Here is a 21,495-nt window from a genome sequence, read left to right as displayed (position 1 = left end):
ATGAGATTGTGGGATGTGTGAGGGGCTCTCAAAGCGAGCGAGCATACATCTGGCGTGTGTGAGTGCTGCCGTATCGGCGAAACCATTTACTCCTCTTCGTCCAGACTTCACAGCTCCAGTGTCCAAACATAGGAGGCGAAGTCAAATCTAACAAAGCATAAATGATTGCTGAAGCCCAATTGATAATTTAGTTGATATACTCTTGGCCAACATACTGATTCGTGGCTATCTGGGGGGGAAAGATTCTGGCAGGTGGCTGATAATAAACAGCACGCTTGAGAATTTGGAGGAATCAACACTGCCATTAGCGTAGTCTTTGTAGAAACGCATGAACTTCTCAGTGCCCCGATTACTAAGCAACAGAGAAGTGGTGCGAAGGGTACAAAATTCTTCGCACCGCGCGGCTACCTCAGTGTACCGATTGCGTCGCAGTTACCGTTGTCGGGCTTCGGTACACAACACACGTCTTTGGCCCTGTCTGCTCGTTCCCTCATCATCTCACCTCAATATTCACGTCGAAGGCATGGCATCCACTCTACCAAACGAAATCATCGCCATGATTGCCGACTACATGGTTGAAGATGGCCAGTATGTCATCTGCCATGATCACTTTTCTTTCAGAAGCACCTACTGTTATGACTCTCATCGCAAACACAGAGCACTACTCACACCACCAACGACCTTGGCGTTATTCCACCTTATGCTTCTAGCCGAATACGCCAAATTGCTTCACAGGAAGGCAATCTTCTACTTTTACGACAGTGCCTGCCTCTACGAATACATCTGTCGACCAGACCTCAGCCAGGCCGCACTCGAGTTGCGGAGAAGCATGCGTCGCGTTCGCATCTTTTTGCTGAGGCCAAAAAGACATACACCCGATTGTCTATACTGGATTCCCGCGACCCCATGTAGTCTAGACTGCAAAAAGAGCGCGCGCAACTTGCGCCAGTCGATGCATCTGTTGCCCAAGGTCGAAACCGTACACATCGACAACAGACTTCCATGCTCGTACTTCTGCGAGGCAGTCTCCCACCTCCTCTTCTTACCTGACTCACCGCTCTGCAAAGAACTCGTCTACGAGCTGTGGCCTCTCATAGAGCGGGTTCAGGACCCGCGCAACGTCTTTGCCGGCGGCGATGGCGAGTTTGGAAAATTGCCGCCTTCAGTCGTAGTACGCGAGGTCGACGGATTCACGAGCCCCTTCCTGCGAGCCCTGTCGTGGGTCAGGTGCAACAACGTCCATTTGACGCCCCCATTCTGATGCTCGGCATCTGTTTGACGACAGTTGGCTGCCGATGGATTGAGGAGTAGCGAGGAAATCTCCACGATGCAACCAATTTGACCATCGACAGCTATCGGCCGCACCCTTGAACGACAGAGCTTTGATTAGAGTAGAGACTCGACAATGGAGGAACCTCCAATAACCCGATTGACAACATGGCCTACGCAACAGATGGCCTTGCTCTTAGAACACCTCACAAATTTCGGCCAGCCCAAACACTTCTATTTACAAGATGTCAAAGTCAGACGGAGGAGGTGGAAGCGAATATGCTGTTCACAGCTTTGCCTCCCGGAGGGAGAAACAACAAGTTCGGGCATTTGACGGTCAGTCAAGCAATAACATCAATGTCGTTACTGGCTCCCATTCAAGCGATTGCGCCGGGCTCGAATCAGCTTCTCTATTTTCACATCACAGCGGCACAAAGGGGGGATGAAAGAAAGAACAACTCCAAGGTTATGCACTCGGATAAGGGATCAACAGCGTGCATTTCGGCACCGGCCTGGGGATAATGTGGATTTAAAAGCCAGAATCATCAGACTTGATACACTGCCCTCTCAAAACCAGGGCCGAGATAGTCAACAATTCAATTGCTCAATTGCTCAAAGTAAACCACGATCGAAGCAAGCAAATTTGTGACATGCGGCGAGGGAAGAAAAATTACATAATGCAGTCTTCGGAAGTCTCGAGGTCTTCCACCCCAGCATGTATGAGTCCATACTTCCACATTACTGGGACTTCATTGGACTCTCCTTGTATTCCATATACAAAGGGCGAGTTTCTGAGGTGTCTCAACACCTCTGATTTCCTGGACCTCCCTATTGCATCCCCGAAGCCTTCCATAGGAACATTGAACGAAAGTACAGAATGCCCGTTTCATCTTTTCCAAAAAAGGAGGCAAACGAACCCCGTGCCCAAGTAGAGAGCGACCCCGTTTTCTCATCTCTACACCCTTGGTACTGCACAAGAAGCACACCATACTTTGAGACCACCGATACGTGTCAAATCCGGTGCCGCGCAAAATCATCCATCCCCGACCAAATCCAAGCGAGTGAAAGGGAGAGGTCGACTCCTTTGCGATCCCTTGATTTTAACATGGACCACGGGTCGAAACACCACCCATCCAAATGCGGCATTCTCAACAATTCGGGCCAGGTCCCTCCTCTTGCTGAATGTCATAGCAAGTGGGCCAGCCGCATCTTCCTCCTTCCGCCAGAATCGCACACCGCGGGTACTGGCAGTGACCCCCGGCGCTGGAGCGACCGCGGCAGTTGTTGCAATGGCGAGAACCGTCGCAGGTCGACATGAGCGCAGAACTTTCGGTACAGGCAAAGCAAACGGGGCGGCGGGAAGGCGTCGCCTGCTGGGGAGCAGACTGCTGGTTTTGGTGTTGGTCCGCGGTGCCGGCAGGGCTACTGGCAAGGCGCCGCTGCTGCTGTCGTTGCATGGCTGCAATGGTCTGCATCGATTCAAACAGCTCGAAGTGGGTTGTCTCGAGCTGGCTGCGCGTCCTTTCGTGCTCGGCGCGAGAGTCGTGGAGCTCCTGCTCGAGCCGGTGGCGAGTGCGACGATGGTCGTCAATTTCGCGGGCCGCCTCGTGGTATACCAGTGAAGCACGGTCGACTGCCCGGCAGGCTTCGGTCAATCTCTGCTGCATCCGGTCGAGCTGACCGAGGAGAAAGATGATCTCCTGGTCATGGGCGTAGAGCTGACAGCGGTACTCTTTGTGAAGCTCCATCACCTCATGCGCGTGGTCTTCATCGCGGATGCGCCTGTTGCATTGCATCATGGCCACGTGGCACCGCAAGACATCCATTTGGAAGGCGTCCTCCGCGCGCTCCTGGCGCCTGCGGAGGGTGAATTCGCACTCCTTCATTTCGATGGCGGTGTCTTTCTGTCGACGTCCTGATCCCCACCTGGCCCAGCCGCGCACACGCGAGGAGCAGGCGACTTGGACTCCGAAGACAGAGATTCAAGAGGCTGAGAAAACTTTTCGGTCGGTCGGTGAAGAATGAGACAGAATGTGGGAAAACTTACCGCGCGGGGACGTTTCCCCCCCAGAAGCTCTCCGGGCTTCAGGCAGTATGGGCGTTGAGATGGGTGGATCGATGCGTCGTGTCTTTGAAGGTTAGTAAAGTAGCTCACAAGAGGAGGATGAGGGAGATTTGAAGACACCTGGTAACAATGTTTACCCTCAGCCCCGTAAGATACCTGGACCAAATGCGTTGGTGGATGGGCAAGCGGAGGGTCCAAGAATTGTTGGTCGCGACGGACTTTGTCGCGAGGGATAGACTGACGCTCAAGAGGAGAGGGAAGGCACGTCGACAGAGGCTGCGTTAGAAGGAGCTGGTCGGGCTTGGCCCTCTCGGCTTGATCATCGGGGGCTTCATCGACGGCCATGGGGTATCTGTGGTGGTTTAAATCTGCGAGCGAGGGCAGTTATCGAAGGAACTGGGACCATTCTTATTGTCCATTTGCTCAGAGCCGGAGGTGCAGCGGCTCCCAACCAGCGAAAATCAAGGAGACTGAGAAAGAAGCCTCTGAGGTGTCGTGGGCCCAAGGTTGGCTCCTTGCTGTTCAATACTGGCTTGACAAATCCTACTACTACCAGGGCCCTTTGGCTCATCTTGGTCTACCACGTGATTGAGTTTTGAGGCCTCCTTGCCCAGAACTGCGAGTATGATTTGATGAGAGCCTTTTCCACGCTTTGTTCTGGTAGAGCAGATCAGTAAAGCTTGGTTTTGGTCTAATGTCGAGCAGACGACTGTGCGACGACTGAGCGATTTCCACGTTACCCTTCGCATTGATGAAAGACCATCCTGATGTTTGTCAGCCGCGAAGGCGTTGACAGGGAAAATAATCTTGCTTTCCTCCATCCTTTGCGTAGCGTGTGGGAGCCAGGAGGTGTATACTACCAGCGGCCACCTCAATTTGCACATCCAATGATCCACCGGAAACGTGATCATGTCGAACCAATAGAGAAGAGAGAGAAGAGGGAGAAGGACAGATTGTGGCTGATGCGGAGGTCCTGGCTCGCAAACCAATTTGAATTTGGAGACGTATTGGGCAGTGCCGTTGAGTTGGTCGTTTTTGAGGGACGAAGGCACTGCCACCTTTGAGTCTTCAGAGGGATGGATCCATGGGTAAGGAGATGGCTCTCCCTTTTGCAATGAGGCCTTTGAGACATGAACCGATCCTCCTCGTCATTGGGACCGTTTCAAAACGAGCTCGAGTAGTACAGGACTGGCCGTGCAACTGTTCCAGGCTAGTGCCAAACTTTACTACGACGTCAGTAAGAAGAGAGATCACGATGTGTTTGTGTCAGAAAACTTTCAGATCATAATGGTGGGAGAAGAATCCAGTGCATTGATGAAGGTGGTGTGGCCGGTCTCCAGCGTTTTTTGAATGGGCTCTTTGAGAAACAGCAGAATTTGATTCTTGCTTTGAGTTCTTGACTTCTTGCTTGCGTCAGTAAAACTCGGAATTCAGGAACTGCAGATGGACTTGACGAGAATTGTGAATTGTTTGCTTTCTCGTCTTTGATAATGTTCAGTAGAGTAGAGGTCAATCGCTAAAAGCGCTGGTGTGGTGGATGAAAGACAATCACCTTTGACAATCGAAGCTTCGATCCACTTCGAGCGGCTTGTGCCACTCAAATTTTTCTGTGTACCAGCATTGAGATCAATCCCTTCATATGCTGTGATAATTCGGGCTTCCAAGCACTGTGATCTGAAGAATTCACACATCTGCGGGAGCTCCATAGCAAGCCAGTATCACCGGTCATCCTAACTTCGGCAGCGTCTCAGGTTAGCCAGCAAGATCATCAAGGTGCTTATGGATCATACCTGTAGTGCAGATGTAGTGAAGACCATGTGGTGGGCGTTGACCTCGTGCTGTAAATCAAGTCAGCCATTGCAGAATGGGATCGGTGTGGGTAGTAGGTACCTGCTCATGGCTTGTGTGGCCACATGAGATCTTGCTGCCATGCCAGTGACTGGCTTGGTGGCCGCGTCTAGGTAGGTGCATGCCCTTTGAGGTGTTGCTCCTTCCTGATAGTAGCCTCCGTTGTGCCCGCGCCCACGCACCTTCCCGACGGTTGCAGCGCCGACAGAGCGTGCAAGCCAAAACACGCATCTACTCCCGTCGCGCCGCGCGTCTTCTCAACAACATCGCGACATCATCATCGTCTCTCGTTATGCCAGCCACTCGCTCATCGAAGAAGGACACCGGCAAAGCCGGTGCCCCTAAGACTCCTGCTAAAGCTGCAACAAAAGCCGCATCGCGCACTACGCCTCGTTCGAAAGCAAAGCAAGCGACCAAAGCCTCGACTTCGTCTGACCCCACAGCGTCTTCCTCTCCGCCAAGAACCAGAAGCCGCGCACCAAAGGCCTCAGCTGCACTCACGCAGCATGCGACATCCCCTGACTCGCCATCGTCCTCTCCAGCAAAGACCCGAGGCAGCAAAGCGAAGGCGATGGATGCACCCGACCAGTCCATGTCCTCATCTGGCCCACCACCTTCTTCTCCAGCAAACACCAGAGGCGGCAAACGCAAGGCGGCGTCAGCGCTTGAGCAGACTGCGTCCTCGCCACCTGCAAAGACTCGTAGGCAGTCCGCGCGCGTTGCCGGCAGGGCTTCTACGGCTGAACCCGTTGCTGCTGCTCCGATAATCGAAGATCCGTCTGAGGAAAAGAATGACGTCGAAAGATCAGGTCCAGTTTCGCAGACTGAGGGCCAGGATACTGACTCCTCGCTCTCCACCATCGACTCTGACGTCTTCAATGAAGAAGCGAAGAAGAGGAGCGGCGAACAGGAACCAGAGGTGAAGGATGTGCCCATGGTGGACGCTGAACCCGAGCCAAACACTTCCACGATCGTCGCCGCATCCGACGCCGGCCCAAAGCCAGCCGCGCAGAAGATCAACGACACCACGACCGCCACCGATCAAAGCCAGAAGTCGGAAGTGGTGGCTGCTTCAGACTCTACAGGCAATCCGGAGCCAGAGCCTTCCGCGACGACGACCAGTGTGGCGCAAGTGCTCGACCTAGCCCCCGCTGTCCAGGCCAACATTGACACCACTGACGCCACTGCCGAAAGCCAAAAGTCGCAAGCCGAAGCAGAGGCCGCGGAAGCAGAGACCTTGGAGGCAATCACAGAGTCGGGAGCTTCTCTTTCGACCACTACTGCAGACACGAAGGGCCCGGTCTCTTCTCAGAAGGCCAGTAGCAGCACCAAAGCCACTTCTGCTGGAGGCCGAAAGTCGCGCGCGAAGCCTTCAACCTCGAAGGCCACCAAAAAGTCGACGGCTTCGAAGAAAGCACCAACTCCAACGAAGAAGCTCGATCCAATGCCAAGCACCCAGGTGGGCAGCGGCGGCGATGGTGCTAATGTTGAAGACCAAATGTCGCACGCGAAGGGTACCACAAGCCGTGTCGATTCCACGACAACGACTGCGGAAGAAGCATCCCACCAAGCTTCTGCGCCTGCTTCAACCAACGACAACACGATGGTCGGCGCGCAGAACCCTAAGTCGCCTTCGAAGGAAAACTCAGAGCCAGGCACTGTCAAGACGTCAGAAGTCGCCGCGAACGAGCCGGAGCAGATCCAGACCATCAAGGATGATGGCGGTGCAGCAGTTACTGTGCAGCCGCAGGTCGAGTCTGTGGTATCCTCAAGCAAAGATCTGCATGTCCGGCCACCTTCAGCAGGAGAAGGGGAGGCAAAGAGCATGTCTGACTCCGGCGCAAACATCACACCGGCACCCTTTCTCGGAACTTCTCCTCAGCGCAAGGACCTACCAGAGCCTGAAGTTAGCACCTCCGCGGCTACTCCCTCGCCTCGTCTGCCGCTCGCGACATCGTCAATTTCTCCTTTGTCCGGTGCTGTGAACCCACACCCGCCGATCACGCCCAACGCGTTATCGGAGACAGACTCAAGTGTCGTTGTTAAGAACGGACCTCGTCAAGGCCAGCAGGCTGAATCACCGGCCCCACCGGAAGAACTTCTGCTCACAGGCCAGAGCTTCAAAGTCCTGCAGCCCGTCTACGAAGATTTGCGAAAGTTGATCGAGCTGAAGGATGAACAAAAGAAGGAGGTTGTGGATGGCGAGCGCAAGCTGTTGTGGAAGCTGTACAAGAAGTGCAGTAAGCTGAAGGAGGAGTTGGACGAGCACGAGAGAAGGAAGAACGAGAGGAAGAAGATTTGATGAGGCGCTGAGAGACACGCATGGAAAGTGGTCGGGTTGCTTCCTCTTCGTTTGCCCATGGAACAGCTTGGACACGTTTGAGCGGAGGACAACATTGGACAGTGTACAACAGCTGAAGGTGGATCTCAAGGTCGAAATGGGGTGGCTTCTGGAGGGCTAATGGTGGATCTGCTGACCGAATCGGATTCGACAAGTCAGTGTTCGTGGGGTTGAGTTGCAAGGGCGACTTGCTTACCTTGATGACTGGCACTCATTCTGCTGCTGATCCGGTCTTGGTAAAATTTCAACTTCGCGAGAGAGACAGAATAAGGAGAGTCGAACAAGGTTGAAACTAGGTAGAAAAAAATGGTCCCTTTGACTCTCTTCATGCAGTCTAAAAATCAAATGCTTCCACCCAAACACCAGGCTCGGAATTTCTGCGAAATGCGAGGGAGATGAGAAAGATCGAGGAGCTAGAGTATCTCTATACTCTGCCCTACTCTCGCAGTTCCGCAACTGCAAAGTACCCCTTGTTCTCGACAACACCTCGGTCTTTTACCACTGCAGTGTATTTGACCACCCATTGCGGCGCCACGTCGCCCTTCAAACCTTCTCCTCCATCTGGTCCAGCCAACACACCAGCTCCGTTGTCCCCTGGTCCTAACAGCTCCCTCAGAGTCCCACTCGGTAGGACATTGGTGCAATCATTGTGCGTTAGCAACTCAATTCCCTGCTCTTTGGCATAAAGAATAAGAGGCTTGGGCACAACGCAGCAATCGCGCACGTTGATCTGGTCCACGCTCGGCCGCACGCGCGTCTTGGACAAGAAACGCGCCAGGCGCTGAGTGCCAAACTCGGAGAGCCCCAGCTTCGCAATCAGGCCCTCGTCCACCAGCGCCTCGAGCGCTCGCCACGTCTCAATCATGCTGTCCACGCCCTCAATGCCGTCCACATCGTCTGCGCTACCGCTTGCGCCTGCATCGACGTCGTCCTCAGACGACACATCCGAGTCCTCGTCGTCGGCGTCAAACGCAATGCCCGGGAAAGACACGATGAGCAGGTCGATGCTGCTGACGTGCAGCTCGCGGAGGACGAGATCAATCGCGTCGCGCGTCTGGGCGACGCGCGCAACGACGGGGATGTTGGGCAGGTAGAACAGCTTGACGGTGATGTCGTAGGCGGAGCGTTCTTCGGCGAGGCCAGAGGCGGCAAAGTCGACGGCGGGGATGAAGAGCGAGGAGCCGTCCGACGCTGTCCAGTCGCGGAAGCAGGGGCGGCTGCTGCTGTCGTTGCTGGCGCTCGTGATTGTCGAGGCGTCGCTCGAGGTGCAGGATTGCTGGTGCGCGGCGAAGTTGGAGCGGAGCGATGAGGTGAGCTCGGTGTTTGATTTCTCGACGGGGTTTCGGCGCACAACTGTGGGCGCGCCGCCCATTATGTTGCTGGTTTTTACATGTCAGTAGTGAATGGTAGCATCTGAAGGACCTGGGCTCACGACGTGGAGAGAATCAGTCTGGTCATGGTGGGCACAGAGGAGCCAGCAGCTTTGTCAGCGGATTGAAGAGTGGTGTGGTGGGTTTGGAGGTTGGTTGAAAGGATCCTTGTTCTGGCTCAGCATGTGCCTTGTGTAGAGAGTTTTGAAACGGAGGAAGCTTTGCACATCACAGAACCGGCGCAAAGTGATTTCCAAGCCGGTAGTGGGACATTGTCCGCAGAGGTGAGATAATCAGTCAAGTGGATGGTCGCCGTCGTCGAGTAGCGCACGAGCCTCTGCCGGTGTTAAGCGCGGGCCTATCCGACGGGCGGGACGACGGCAGCCTTGGCGAGGCTTCCACGGCGACTCGTTCCTGGTAGAGAGAGACAAGCTTCGCTATCCTCCTGTCAAAGTCCCTCTCTGTCCAGCAGACCCTCTCGACCTCAGCCATGGCGATCAAGTGAGTGCAGAAACACATTGAAGGCTTGGACACTTTCTAACACTCCTAGATATCTGATCCTCCTCTCCCGCCAGGGCAAAGTCGTACGTCCTCCACGCGCAACCCCCAGGCTCCGCCGCAGTCGCTAATGGATGCAGCGTCTCGCCAAGTGGTTTACTACGCTATCGCCCAAGGACAAGGCCAAAATCGTCAAAGATGTCTCCCAGCTAGTTCTCGCCCGCCGCACTCGCATGTGCAACTTTCTCGAATACAAGGGTATGCCACCTGGCCTTGCAGACCACCGCGCCTGGACCCCGCTGAAAGCCACCAGACACCAAGATTGTATACCGCCGCTACGCCTCTCTATTCTTTATCGCTGGCTGCGACTCGGAAGACAATGAGCTCATCACCCTCGAGATTGTCCACCGCTACGTGGAGCAGATGGACAAGTACTACGGCAACGTCTGCGAGCTCGACATCATCTTCAACTTCCAAAAGGCCTACTTCATCCTGGACGAATTGCTGCTGGCGGGAGAAATGCAGGAAAGCAGTAAAAAGAATGTGCTTCGGTGCATCGGCAACCAGGACAGTCTAGAAGACATGGAGGTGAGTTGGTAGTCTTTTTTCGGCCACCCTGTTCCAAGAACAAAAGCTGGAGGAACTCCGAAATGCGGCATCACGTTACGCGCGAGAACGACGCTCGGAATCATTACAAAGGACGGCTCAGCTAGCAATTCGGCGACTACTCAGGTATACGGCATCAATCGGTCACATAGTTAACGACAACTGCAGGTCGAGGACGACGGCATCACGAAGATTGGCTAAGCTGCTACCGACGAACCGTTACATCTACCATGATACCCCCAACATTAAAGGAGTCCTCCATGACACTTGTTTGGCCTGTCCGTACATCAGAAATACGCTAATGTAATGGCTGGGCCCTCGCCAGGATGCCGAAGTCCTTGAGGACCAGATCCGCAAAAGCGGCTTATTTTGAGGCGGCCGCATCTGCGCTGCAGTGTCTCAGCGCTTGACACCAGGACGTCAACTACGACTTATCCACTGCAACAAAGGCGTACGGGGAGTCATGGAGTTGGATAGGTACTGCACTGGGAAATTCGGACTTTCAGAGGCTCCCAGAACGTTGTATTGTACCTAAAGCGCCCTTTGCCGCAGGCAAGGCTAAGCAGGCGCATGGAGTTAGCAATGAACTTAGCGATACCTTGATTGAATCGTGCAGCTTAGCTTGCAAATGTCTCGATGTCGGTCATGGTTGCAGGTGGTCTTGGATGGTCTCCTGAGTACCACCATTGGACATGCTAACAAGACAGGAGCGAGCATCAACATCGAATGATTCTGTCCCAGACCCTTGTAGCAGTACCCTCGAATCAGCTCACACCGCCACGTTTATTCTCTTGTTCTCCTGAGTCCTGAAGCAGTCAGGTCTGGAGGGATTGCGCATCGACCACATTGCGTCATCGCATTCCAGATTCCGTTCCGCTTGTTGTCGGAACCAACATCATGAAGTCAATCAACGACACGGTTCGACCTCTGAAAGCACCAAGTCCTCTCGCACCGTTGGACAACGTGCTCTCAGGCGAGCAATCCCGGTTGCAGCCAGTGTGTGCAGCCAGTAGCGTCGACGTCTCACATGCATCAAGGCCGCGCCTCTTAGTGGACAACAAGGTCAGGGGCCGGCCATCACGTGGCGGATTCCCGGCTGCCTCCAGGCTCTCCACCTGGCGGCGGCGGTAGGGCAGCGCATCACCGTGCTCACCTTACCCCATAACTCGCTCGTACTTACCATCGTACCATGCCACCTCTCGACAACCTTCACGATTCCTCCTACAACATTGCTTACCACGACAGTTGTAGCAGCTATCCGCTTCCTTTCCATTCTTCGCAGCAAAGCATCCTTCCGCGCTTTCCAGCTGCCGCTAGCCGCGAGTAACAACCAACGGCGCACGCGTTATCGATCCACAACATCGCCCACTCCTGTCCAACTTGTCCGGCGACTTCGCTACCACACTTTCGTAGCTGTTCCTCCCACAACCGCTGACGACCCCGAAGAGGTTGGACACCCTGCAACACCAGCGACGTGAACCTGATCCGCACCCCACATCCCCAACATCAGGCTCGCGCAACCATGAAGGTCAGTCCGTCTCCTGCCGACGGCACGTCAGGAACACCCAACTCTCACTCGAGTGTCAAATGAAGCCGCTCGAAAGAGCGCGCCGAGACAACCTCGCTCGGAAGTACCTCCTTGCTGACGTGGGGCACGTAGTACCTCGCCCTCCGTGATTTTGAAGACGTTAACGGCGCTCTCAACTTCGACACACCCGACTGCCACGTAATTGGCGGCTGCGACCTCTACACGACAAAGGCGGCGGGATCTGACAAGAAGCTGTACAAGACGATTGAGAACTCGCTCGAATCGCAACATGAGACGGTGCTCCGTTTGTCGGCGTCGCTGTCACCTCCCCAAGCTGAGTCGCTCGCCGAATCGCTCAACCTTTCGAGATCCTCGCCCTTTGGCCCTTTGAGCCAAATATCGAGTCGGAGGACCTTTGCGTACTTGATTGCGACACTGAACGCCTCGCATCCCGACTATGACTTCAGCCACATCCTCCGCCCGGCCGACTTTCGGAAAGAGCGCTCCCTGCGCTCGGTCATGAACACAATCGACACGACGCTCTACAACCTCCGCCCGCGACCGTCCGGCGCAATGCTCGCCGTGCCCTCGAATTGGAACTCTGGCCCAATGCCGTCGGGCACGCGCACGCCGGGCGGTCACACAATGTGGAGTCCGCGAATGTGGCGGCTCATTGACAAAGAGATGACTCTCCGCGAGTGCGCCATCTATTGCTACCAGCCGGATGAGGACCCGTTTGACGGCGAGGAGGGCGCCATCTGGAGCATGAACTACTTCTTCTTCAACAAGAACCGCAAGCGCGTCTGCTATCTGTACCTGCGGGGCATGTCGGTCATGTCGCACAGTCCAGCAGTGATAGCGGCGGCAGCCCGGGCCCCGGCGGCGCATCGGCGGTTGTCGGCCAGCGGCGGGCGCAGTCGTGGCGGCCTGAGCATGGGCTTGGAGAGTGCGGACAAGCGCGCGAATTACTGGCTCGGCGACACAGCTGAGGGCCTGTCGGTCTCGGCAGGCTGGCCCGACGACGACGACGATGTCATGGTGATTGAACACCCGGGCGATGACGAAGTTTACCGGGATGAGGAGATGCTCGACGATCAGGAGTATGTGACCGAGGACGTCGAAGAAGACGAGGAGGAGGACGACGAAGAGGAGGAGGAGGAGGCGACGCACGCCAAACGGAGAGGCAGCGGCGTCAGAGGTATGGATGAACACATGACCGAAACGATGGAGGTGTAGACGACGTTGGTGAGCGGAAGAACTGGGGCGCGATCAGAAGTTTGCTGTGCGGAGCATGTCCGGAAGCAACAGTCGCGCCCCACTGTTCCGTGGGCGACGCGACATTTCAACACCACCACTCGCCTATCGCACTCAACAGCTGATGTCGTGTTTTTCAACTTTGTCTTTTCAATTCCTCGTCTCTTCTTTTTCATTGTTTCATTTTTCATCCAGCTTCCCCCACTGCTCCGGGTATGACGCAGGCGCCTCCAGCAGCCGGTGGGAGCGGCTAGCGATGCGTTTGTGCTTCGAGATACCCACACGCTATTTCTGTTGCTGCCATTTCATGTTTGTCTTGTCTTTTTAGTGTCTGTCTCCTTATCGTCTTTCATACTCTTCCCTTCCATCTCCCTCCTACAACGCCGCCGAGTCGGCTCCGCAACGACCTGTCAATCTGCTGATTGCAAACAACCGAGCGGAACGCTGCTTTGATGGTGCAGATACCAATGCACCACGAATCCTCCAACAATACAGCAGCAGCTGCTGCTGCTCCTGCTACGATCAATCGACCTCTACGTGTTTGGATTTAATGATGAACGGGGGCGGTTGGTCTATCCTGGCGTCCAAAGGATCAATCGGCGGGAGAAATTGAAAGGGGGACTGTGCGCGTCTCTTTGCATTGTTTGGTTTGGAGTTTCGTGGTGTTTACTCAGCCTGTTGTTTGGTACTGGACGGAAGGCACGACTGTGCGGTTCCGCTACTTCATACGCACAGGTAGTTTCATAGGCGACGCGATGCGTCGAAATTGAGAAGCGGTCGGTCACTTTTTGATAGCGAAGCTGGAATTGTGAATGTGATGCGCTACATATCCCCCCTACCCGTCTACGTTTACATCGATAGTCGCCAAATCCACAACCCGCAGCTTGGCCGCCCCCATCGGCTCCAGCCTCACCGTTCTCCGCGTCCCCTCGATGCACCTCCTCTGCTCCGCCGGCGGCGGCACGTCCATGACGCCTCTGTACAGCCCCCACCCCCCAATCTCGCACCCGCTCGCCTCGACCCAGACGGGCGGTGCTGCGGGGGCGAAGATGGGGTTGGCCAGCTGCTGACCAGCGGTGTTACTGGGGCTGCTGCTGCTGCTGTTGGAACCGACATCTTCGATGCTAGAGCGCAGGACGAGGGTCGACGCGTCAATGGCCACGTTCCACGCCGACGCGTTGGCGAGGCTCCAGTCGCGGGCCTGCGGCGGTGCGCCGGCGAGCGGGGCCGAGGGGTCGCGGTACGTCGAGGCGGGCGCCGACGTGTTGGTGCTGTTGATCGAGAGGGCGAAGACGAGGGCGCCGCGCGAGACCGTGAGGGTGTCGTTTGCGCGGGGCGAGGTCGTCAGCGGCGCGTGTAGCGTATATGTGAGGGATGAGGAGCCAGCGGGTAGGGCGATGGCGTGGAGGCCTGTCTCAGGGGATGGGGAGAGCGGGGAGGGGGACGTGGAGCCGTTGAGGTAGAGGCTCGAGAGGGACGCGTTTGACCAGGTGGGGACGCGGACGTGGAAGGTGAAGGGTGCGGAGGCCGTGATGGCGTAGCTGAGGGTCGTGGCGAAGGGGTAGGTCGTGCTGCAATTCACAGAGACCGCGGCGCCGTTGGGCAGTGTCGTTGAAAGGGATGCCGGACTCAGCAGCGCATGCGCGATGCCATCGCTGCCAACACACATATATGCGTGCGAGAGGAATTTGGGGAGGCCCTGAGGGTGGTTGACGGTGCAGCACGGGTAGTCGTTTTCGACGCCGTATGTCTGGCCGACGTTGTTGACGTTGAAAAATGGGTTATTCGAGAGCTGCTGAGAGAAACCTTGGTTCGGTTGCCCTACGTATTGACGCGCCCACCAGTCGGGAGAGAGCTGGGATGGGAGGGCGTTGAAGGCTATGCGCTCAGCTAGGTCAGCGTAGGCGTTGGTGCCGAAGGCGGAGTAGAGGTAGCTGAGCGAGTACATGGTTTCTACCAAGGTGCAGGTCTCGGATCTGCAAATGTTAGAAGAATTAAGTCGTGTGGATGCAATAGACGTACCCATAGTATGGTGCCAGGCCGGCAAGTCTTTCGTCGGCGAGTATGCCTCCTGATGCGGCTCCATGGTACTGAAATGTCCAGTCTACCCCTTTTTTTGTAATGTCTACCAGAGTGTCGTTGTGGGTGAAGCGGCGGAACACGGCCAGCGCTTTGAGTCCTGCGATGAATGAGATTTTGCTTGATCGACCAAGGATGATGCTCACCTTGACCAGCATTGACACCATGCTCATACGGATATCTGGGCCCATCTGAGCCTTCTGTGCTCAAGAAGTTGAGATCCCCCTTAATGAAAGCACCTTCCTGCCACCAGTCCGCCCAGTTGATTGCCCCCTGAATCAGCAGCTCCATCGACTCTGTCAAGTTTCCCTTGAGAGCGTCCGAAGAGTCTTGCCTCTCATACAACCACTGCAGTGTAATCAAAAGATCTTGCACTCTTACGCGTCCCCAGGTCGTATCCGCCTCGCTGAGTCCATCTCCCTCGTGCCACAGATATCCTGTGCCATTGGCTTTCAGCATGGTGAGCATCAACCCCACAAACCTACTCATGGCACCAAGCACTGGCGTCTCCCAAGTCTGCGGCTCTGCCTCCACGAGCTGCATCAACCCAAGTAGAAGCGGGTACCGCGCCCACAGGTTCCTCGACTTTCCAGTCTCGGGGCCAAGCCAGCCGTCTTCCGCTTGGTGGTCTAGGACATAGGTAACAGCATCAGAGACTTGCTTCTTTAGCCGCGCATCATCAGCGGCGTAAGCCAGAGGGACGAGTCCGTTGATCCAGTAGGGAAACCCCTCGTTGAGACCAGAGTACTCGGAGGAGCCTCCCAGCCAGCTGCTGTTGGCGACATAGGGATAGAAATCATGTTGGTGCCCGGCAAGGCCCTCGGCAGATAGAAGTAGTTGGTCGCGGAGCCAGCCTGAGGGAGTAATGGAGCCAAGGGTAAATGGGTTGAAAGTAAGAGGAAGGACTGGATGGCGTTAGTCTGACCTGGGGATTAAAGATGTGAGAGTTTCACGTGTTGTGTTTGTGCCATCAGCAGAAGCTAGGCTGGCGGATAGAAAGCCAACAAGGGCAACAGCGGGTCCCAGAAGATTCATCACAAGTCGTTGAATGCCAATGTGCAAGAGAAATGCCACGAGGAGAAGACACAAAGCGAAGGCCAAACATAAGTATCTGACGGCGCATGATGAAGTCCGGCGCGTGGCCGCATTAGCGGACGCATGTTGCTTTTCCTGGCTCATGTCAGGGTCCACGACGGACGGCTGCTGTGTGGTTGAATGTAAGCAAGTGACGTGTGGGGTGGCATCAAAGCCGGAAGTTGTCTAAAGAACGAGAGCTTCGATGGTTGGACAAGATTCGACCGTTGGACAAGACGCGCAGTGGTGATATCGTCACGCGGGAAGTTCTTTCAAGCATTTTTAAAAAGAACCAGCTGGTCTCTTTGGCGAAGATGGAATTGGTCGGGCGAGGCCCAGAGATGCAAGGAACGCTGGGAGAGCTAGTGCGGGGAAGGCGTTCGCTTAGAGTGATGGCCCGTGCCGCTGCCACTGACCACATGGTTTGCTCCGTCTCCATCACCTTCCCTTTTGTCTTCACCTTGCCCCCCAGCCACGATCTAGCTTCCAGCAGCTAAAACTCCAATCCTGAGATGAAGTTGACCCGGGTTTGCTAATTTCTCTGGGCAGGACCGTCCGTCACTGACCCATGAGATGTGGCTGAATTCCAAACTTGTCTTTACCTGAACCTCCAGGCACCGCCCTTTTCAATACTCCTCTGGCCTGTGGCAGGAGCTTCTGGAAAATGGGCAACGACTCAAAATGATGAGTTGGCCTTGATGTCGTCGAATAGCCACCGACTCCGTGAACAATCCGGCTCATGATTTGAATTATCAGAGAGCCCGCCTCGGCTTGTGTTTGACAGAAGAGTTTGGGTATGCTGGGCAGAAATGGTGTTCAAGACGCTCCCTCATAGCCGTTCGTTCCTGGCTCTTCTGCGCTCTGCCGCTATTATCTCCGGGATGTCTTCGCCATTCTTCCCTTCCGCGGTCGTCTGCTTTGTTGTCCTGGACGTCATCGACCGGAAGTCCGCAACATCCCATTATTCTCTCGTTCGTTCTGGCGCGGCAACTTGTTCGGGCCATAGAGGCTTGATCCACTTCGCGGCGCATCGGAGCGGGTGTGAATCGGATAATTAGTCTCGGCCTCGAGATTTTGGGACTCCAATTCTGCCACTTGCGCTTTCTTGGGCTATGGGGATCTGTAAATGCCTCCAGGAAACCGGTCCAGGTATGCCAGGTCGAAGCGGACCACGGCTGATGCTTCGTGCCATATACATCATTGCCAAGCTGACTGCGATTATGTCGTAGATTTCTGTTGAAAAAGAGGCTCCCTACTCGGCTGCTGTCGACCCCCTTATTCAGCCGAGAGTTGATTGTGGATTGTGGTAGAAGCATCGTGGGGTAGTTTGGTCAAGCGGACTATGCCCTGAGCTGACCTGGAGGAAATTTTAGCTTGCGCAATTCACGGATTGCACTGGTACATGAAGGCTTCTTCTCTATTCGTCAAGTCGAAGCAACTAGCCCATGATCTAGCGGGGGAGGAAAGAGGTGCTCGCCGTCCTAAGAGGTGCTCGCCATTGGCCGTCGTCCCTTGGTCTGCGCTTTATACGTTCCGCGAAAGCAGAATTCGCAGACCACCTGCTCCTCATCGCGACGGTCCCACGCTCTACTCATACGACCTTTGCTCTGATTCCTGGGCCACCAATCTCGACGAATCATTGACAGCTGCTTTCGAAAGCTCATCATTCCCGTTCTAGGAGCATCGCCAGCTTGCAGACCTCTCCCACCTGCAAACCTCTATCAAGCTCGAGAAGCGACCTTGGGCGACGAGCTACACGAGCCGACTTTCCCTCTTGATACTGGCAGCCAATCTTGACCGGAGACTCGAAAGCCTGTATCCCTCTCAATCTCGACGCATCGCTTGCAAGTCCCAATCGAAATCGTAACCGTTTAACCCGACGACCCTACGCTTGAGCAAATGAGCTCCAAGGACCAGGCCTCGACCAACGAAAATCATCCTCAATACAAGCCTTTCTACAGCACTCCACTGGCCTTTTCCGATTACGTTCTCGGCAAGAAAGTCGACCCAGAGAAAGTTCCAGTTCGACTGCCGTGCGGCAAAGTGATCCTTGCCTGGCGCAACCTCCACAACGACAACAATAATCAAAGCTACGCTCCCTGGGCTCTTTCTTCCGATCTTCAACATCCTAGCAAGGCCGTTGAACACCACAAGATCACCCTCGAGACCTACAGGCACCAGTAGCTCATCATGTCCAGCTCCGCTCGCCCCCAAGGCTCCCAGAGTGGCAAGGACAGCGCTCTCGTGAAGCGCACGGCTGGTCTCGCCGTCGAGACCGCCGCGGTCTCGGGTGACCACAAGCGACGCTCGCGCTCGAACTCGAGCTCGAGAGCCCAGAAGAGCCGGGAGAATAGACGCAACTTTCTCCGCCACAAGATCAAGTTCTGGAAGAAGCAGGTCTCCATCATGAAGGCCGACCTTGCGGGCATCGACGAGGATATCGACGCCGAATACGCAGAATTCGAAGCGGCCGTCTTGGTGCGCCGCAATCCGTCTGAGTACATGTCGCGCGTAGACTCGCAAGTGGCTGGTGCTCTTCGGCTTATCAGGGGCATACGGACCTCGCTGCTGGACGAATGGCTGGAGCAAAAGATGATCGACTTGGAGGTGGAGCGCCTGGGTTACAGGAAGGAAATTCTTCGGGGACAACGCCGCCTGTTGACCCTCAGGCAAGAGCTCAAGATGACCATGGAATGAGTTGCGGCGGTCCTGGATGGGTTTGATGAAGAGGTCAGGTACAGTGCGGTCTTTCAGGGGTTCAAGTATACACCTTCTCATGTCGCCTCTCTTGCTTCATCTTGTTCACAGTGACTTCCTACTCATTCTCCTGTCAGCCTTGGCTAATATTGCCCTTCTGTCCCATCTAATTGGCAATCTAGGGCTTCTTCACGCCAAACTCATCAGCCAAACCAGCCCTACACGCCGTTGCTCTTCTGTACCTCTCCCACAACTTCTCCATCCGCCGTCTTGCTGATCCACTCAAACTCATCCCCCAAATACAGCTTCGCCCTCAAATCGCCAGATCTCGCATGGCCCTCGAAGCGCTCCGCCCGCGCTGCGCGCCCACACAAACGGCCCAACTCGCCGCTCGCCTTCCCTTCAACGACCTCTTGATACGTGACCGTCTTGAGAAACTTGCCGACCCACAAGCCGCCCGTGTAGCGTGCAGCACCGCGGGTGGGGAGGACGTGGTTTGTGCCGATGCACTGGAAGGGAATAATGTCAGAACATTTCGAATTCGTTTCCATGCTGACAATGAATATAGAGCCAGAGGGAAATGGAAAGCCAAAAGGAAAGAAAAGGGACAGACTCACCTTATCGCCATACGACACGCACGTCCTCTCGCCCAAAAACAACGCGCCATAGTTCCGCATCTTCTGCAACGCCTCGCGCGGCTCCCTCGTCAAAATCTGCACATGCTCGCTCGCATACTCGTCCGCCAGCGCGTACGCCGCATCTAAATCCCTCACCACGGCCACCTCGCCGAAATCACGCCAACTCGCGCCCGCCAGCTCCGCCGTCGGCAGCACCTTGAGCAGCTCGTCGACGTGCTGCATGGCGCGGCAGCCGACGCTTTCGCTGGTGGTGATGAGGATGGCCGGGGTGTCGGGGCCGTGCTCGGCTTGCGAGAGCAGGTCGACGGCGACCGTGTACGGCGAGGCGGCGTCGTCGGCGACGATGAGGATTTCGGTTGGCCCTGCGAAGAGGTCGATGCCGACGCTGCCGTAGAGTTGGCGCTTGGCTTCGGCGACGAAGGCGTTGCCTGTTGTCGTCTTGCGTCAGCCACTGTTCTAGCCGGTCCGTTCCAGGGGTTCGCCAGGGGGCGACTATGCGCAACCAACTGTTCCTCCTTCCAATATCTCAAAATCAGACATAATCTTACACGCCCTACTCACCCGGTCCAGCCAAAAAATCCACCTTCTCAATAGTCTCGGTGCCCACCGCCATGGCCGCAATGGCCTGCACGCCACCCAGCAAGTAGATCTCGTCCGCGCCCGCCAGATGCATGGCGGCGACCGTCGCATTCGGAATCTCGCCCGCAATCGGCGGCGTGGCGCCAATGACGTTCTTGACGCCCGCGACGCGTGCTGTGAGGATCGTCATGTGCGCGCTGGCCAGGAGCGGGTAGCGGCCGCCGGGGATGTATCTGGGTTGATTCAGCGTCAATTTTCAGGGGTGCTGGGAAGACGAGCGAAGGAGCGCCGAGTTGAACTCCAAATGTACGAGAGAAAGCCAACACAGGGGGGAAAGACTCACGCGCCCACCCTCCCCACGGGGATATTCTTCTGCCCCAACTTGACGCCCGGCTCCACCTCGACCTCGAAATCCCGCAGACTGTCCTTCTGCGCCTGCGCGAAGCGTCTCACATTGCCCTGCACCGTCTTGATGTCTTCAATCAACTGCTTCGGACACGCGGCAATGGCCTTCTCGATTTGCTCTTGGCTCAGCTTGAACGACGGCGGGCTCCAGCTGTCGAATTTTTGCGAGTAGCTGCGCACGCCGGCGTCGCCGTTGGCGCGGATGTCGGCGATGACGGAGGAGACGATGGTCGGGACGGAGGAGGTGCTGGTTGAGGGGGAGGCGCCGTTGGTGGAGGAGGGGGTGATGGGTTTTTTGAGGTAGGTTGCCATTTTGGTAAATAAAGGAGTTTTGGAGGCAGCGGTGGTGGTTTGCTGGGCTGGTTGTTCGCTTGGACTACCTTTGCTATCAGTATACTGTCGACGACGACCGAATCGGGCGAATCCTACGCACCTGTATACAATTGTGCAAGGCAAGAAAAGACAATTGACTTGGCTCATCCGCTGCAGGGCATCCCACCATACAAATACGCCTGCCTTTCGGCACGCTCCAGCCGTCCATCCTCAACCCTGGCCCGAAGTCGCCTCCTTCGTCTCTCAAAGTGCATGCAGCAGTTCGCCGGTTGGTTCAATTCAAGCATTTGCTTGCCGTGAGATGCCTGTCCCCCCGGTCTCCATTACCCCGCCACCACCCCGCTTGAGGATCCCCCATGCCCATGCCCCATCCCGCAGAGACCCTTACCTCACCATCCCGGCCCCACCTCTTGTCTGCTCTCCGAAATCGGTTGTTCTTCGAGCGAGTGGAGCCGACATTTTGCGTCGCCCGACTAATTCGGGTCCGTCTGAGGTTGTTGGAGGCAAGTCGTTTTGCACGAGGGGATTCCGAGCAGGCGAGAGTCTGGGCTTGCTTGGGAATGGCCTGGAAACTGCCCATACAAGAATATAGATTGGCCAACAGGCGTGAGACCTAAGCACTTGTGAGCCATGCGGTCTCAAACAACTCTACTCATGTCGTTCAAGTCATCGGTCGGTGCAGTAGATAATCGTAAGACTTTTCGTTATTCGAACTGCTCAATCTGGATACCCGCTATGCTCCCAAAGCGTTTTGCAACAGCTGGTAGTAAATGAAAAGTCCCGTTGGCATGAACGCCATCTCAGTCTCTTGGGAAACGCCAACCACGCCGACAAGAAGAAATACAAAAGGCAACGGGCAAATGGAAACAGACGCCGTCGGAGAGCACAGCTTAGAAAGGACACTCGAAGAA

General features: G+C 55.6%; 9 protein-coding genes across 9 annotated transcripts; 4 read left to right on the top strand and 5 right to left on the bottom strand.

Annotated features, from left to right (window-relative positions):
• Positions 1-93: 93 nt before the first annotated feature.
• On the top strand, positions 94-1,261 carry BKA78DRAFT_372519 (uncharacterized protein; the record flags this gene model as incomplete). Its single annotated transcript, XM_066892741.1, has 1 exon — positions 94-1,261. Exon 1 carries the CDS (start codon positions 329-331, stop codon positions 1,259-1,261), a length of 933 nt encoding a protein of 310 aa, XP_066742543.1. The 5' UTR covers positions 94-328.
• Positions 1,262-2,309: 1,048 nt separating this feature from the next.
• Positions 2,310-3,473, bottom strand: BKA78DRAFT_162609 (uncharacterized protein). The gene has a single exon (XM_066883129.1). It carries the CDS (start codon positions 3,153-3,155, stop codon positions 2,418-2,420), a length of 738 nt encoding a protein of 245 aa, XP_066742542.1. The 5' UTR covers positions 3,156-3,473; the 3' UTR covers positions 2,310-2,417.
• Positions 3,474-5,224: 1,751 nt separating this feature from the next.
• BKA78DRAFT_162512 (uncharacterized protein) lies at positions 5,225-7,722 on the top strand. The gene has a single exon (XM_066883128.1). It carries the CDS (start codon positions 5,304-5,306, stop codon positions 7,482-7,484), a length of 2,181 nt encoding a protein of 726 aa, XP_066742541.1. The 5' UTR covers positions 5,225-5,303; the 3' UTR covers positions 7,485-7,722.
• A 237-nt stretch (positions 7,723-7,959) lies between these two features.
• On the bottom strand, positions 7,960-8,981 carry BKA78DRAFT_354225 (gamma-cysteine synthetase regulatory subunit; the record flags this gene model as incomplete). Its single annotated transcript, XM_066891690.1, has 2 exons — positions 7,960-8,902; positions 8,956-8,981. The coding sequence occupies 2 exons, from the start codon at positions 8,979-8,981 to the stop codon at positions 7,960-7,962; spliced, it is 969 nt and encodes a 322-aa protein (XP_066742540.1).
• Positions 8,982-9,383: 402 nt separating this feature from the next.
• On the top strand, positions 9,384-9,991 carry BKA78DRAFT_297042 (clathrin coat assembly protein ap19; the record flags this gene model as incomplete). Its single annotated transcript, XM_066886706.1, has 4 exons — positions 9,384-9,394; positions 9,444-9,477; positions 9,532-9,649; positions 9,705-9,991. The coding sequence occupies 4 exons, from the start codon at positions 9,384-9,386 to the stop codon at positions 9,989-9,991; spliced, it is 450 nt and encodes a 149-aa protein (XP_066742539.1).
• Positions 9,992-11,519: 1,528 nt separating this feature from the next.
• Positions 11,520-12,761, top strand: BKA78DRAFT_297041 (Maf1 regulator-domain-containing protein; the record flags this gene model as incomplete). Its single annotated transcript, XM_066886705.1, has 2 exons — positions 11,520-11,525; positions 11,658-12,761. 2 exons carry the CDS (start codon positions 11,520-11,522, stop codon positions 12,759-12,761), a joined length of 1,110 nt encoding a protein of 369 aa, XP_066742538.1.
• An 853-nt stretch (positions 12,762-13,614) lies between these two features.
• BKA78DRAFT_354222 (uncharacterized protein) lies at positions 13,615-15,981 on the bottom strand (the record flags this gene model as incomplete). Its single annotated transcript, XM_066891689.1, has 4 exons — positions 13,615-14,755; positions 14,802-14,958; positions 15,005-15,763; positions 15,975-15,981. The coding sequence occupies 4 exons, from the start codon at positions 15,979-15,981 to the stop codon at positions 13,615-13,617; spliced, it is 2,064 nt and encodes a 687-aa protein (XP_066742537.1).
• A 2,054-nt stretch (positions 15,982-18,035) lies between these two features.
• BKA78DRAFT_372515 (uncharacterized protein) lies at positions 18,036-18,629 on the bottom strand (the record flags this gene model as incomplete). Its single annotated transcript, XM_066892740.1, has 1 exon — positions 18,036-18,629. A coding segment is annotated over one exon (594 nt), but the record flags the coding sequence as incomplete, so codon positions are not given.
• A 218-nt stretch (positions 18,630-18,847) lies between these two features.
• Positions 18,848-20,563, bottom strand: BKA78DRAFT_253261 (histidinol dehydrogenase; the record flags this gene model as incomplete). The annotated part of the gene is made up of 4 exons (XM_066884806.1): positions 18,848-19,138; positions 19,247-19,695; positions 19,829-20,079; positions 20,190-20,563. The coding sequence occupies 4 exons, from the start codon at positions 20,561-20,563 to the stop codon at positions 18,848-18,850; spliced, it is 1,365 nt and encodes a 454-aa protein (XP_066742535.1).
• Between the last annotated feature and the right edge of the window lie 932 nt (positions 20,564-21,495).

Source organism: Phyllosticta capitalensis (genome assembly GCF_038381095.1).
Source record: "Phyllosticta capitalensis strain CBS 128856 chromosome Unknown BKA78scaffold_7, whole genome shotgun sequence".
NCBI lineage: Eukaryota > Fungi > Ascomycota > Dothideomycetes > Botryosphaeriales > Phyllostictaceae > Phyllosticta > Phyllosticta capitalensis.
The sequence above is the reverse complement of the archived record's forward strand: the minus strand, read 5'-3'. Positions and strand labels throughout refer to the sequence as shown.

What these genes read in the sequence shown, in the direction of transcription:
- BKA78DRAFT_162512 (XM_066883128.1), top strand. Translation starts at nt 5,304, where the DNA reads ATGCCCTTTGAGGTGTTGCTCCTTCCTGATAGTAGCCTCCGTTGTGCC.
- BKA78DRAFT_162609 (XM_066883129.1), bottom strand. Translation starts at nt 3,155, where the DNA reads ATGAAGGAGTGCGAATTCACCCTCCGCAGGCGCCAGGAGCGCGCGGAG.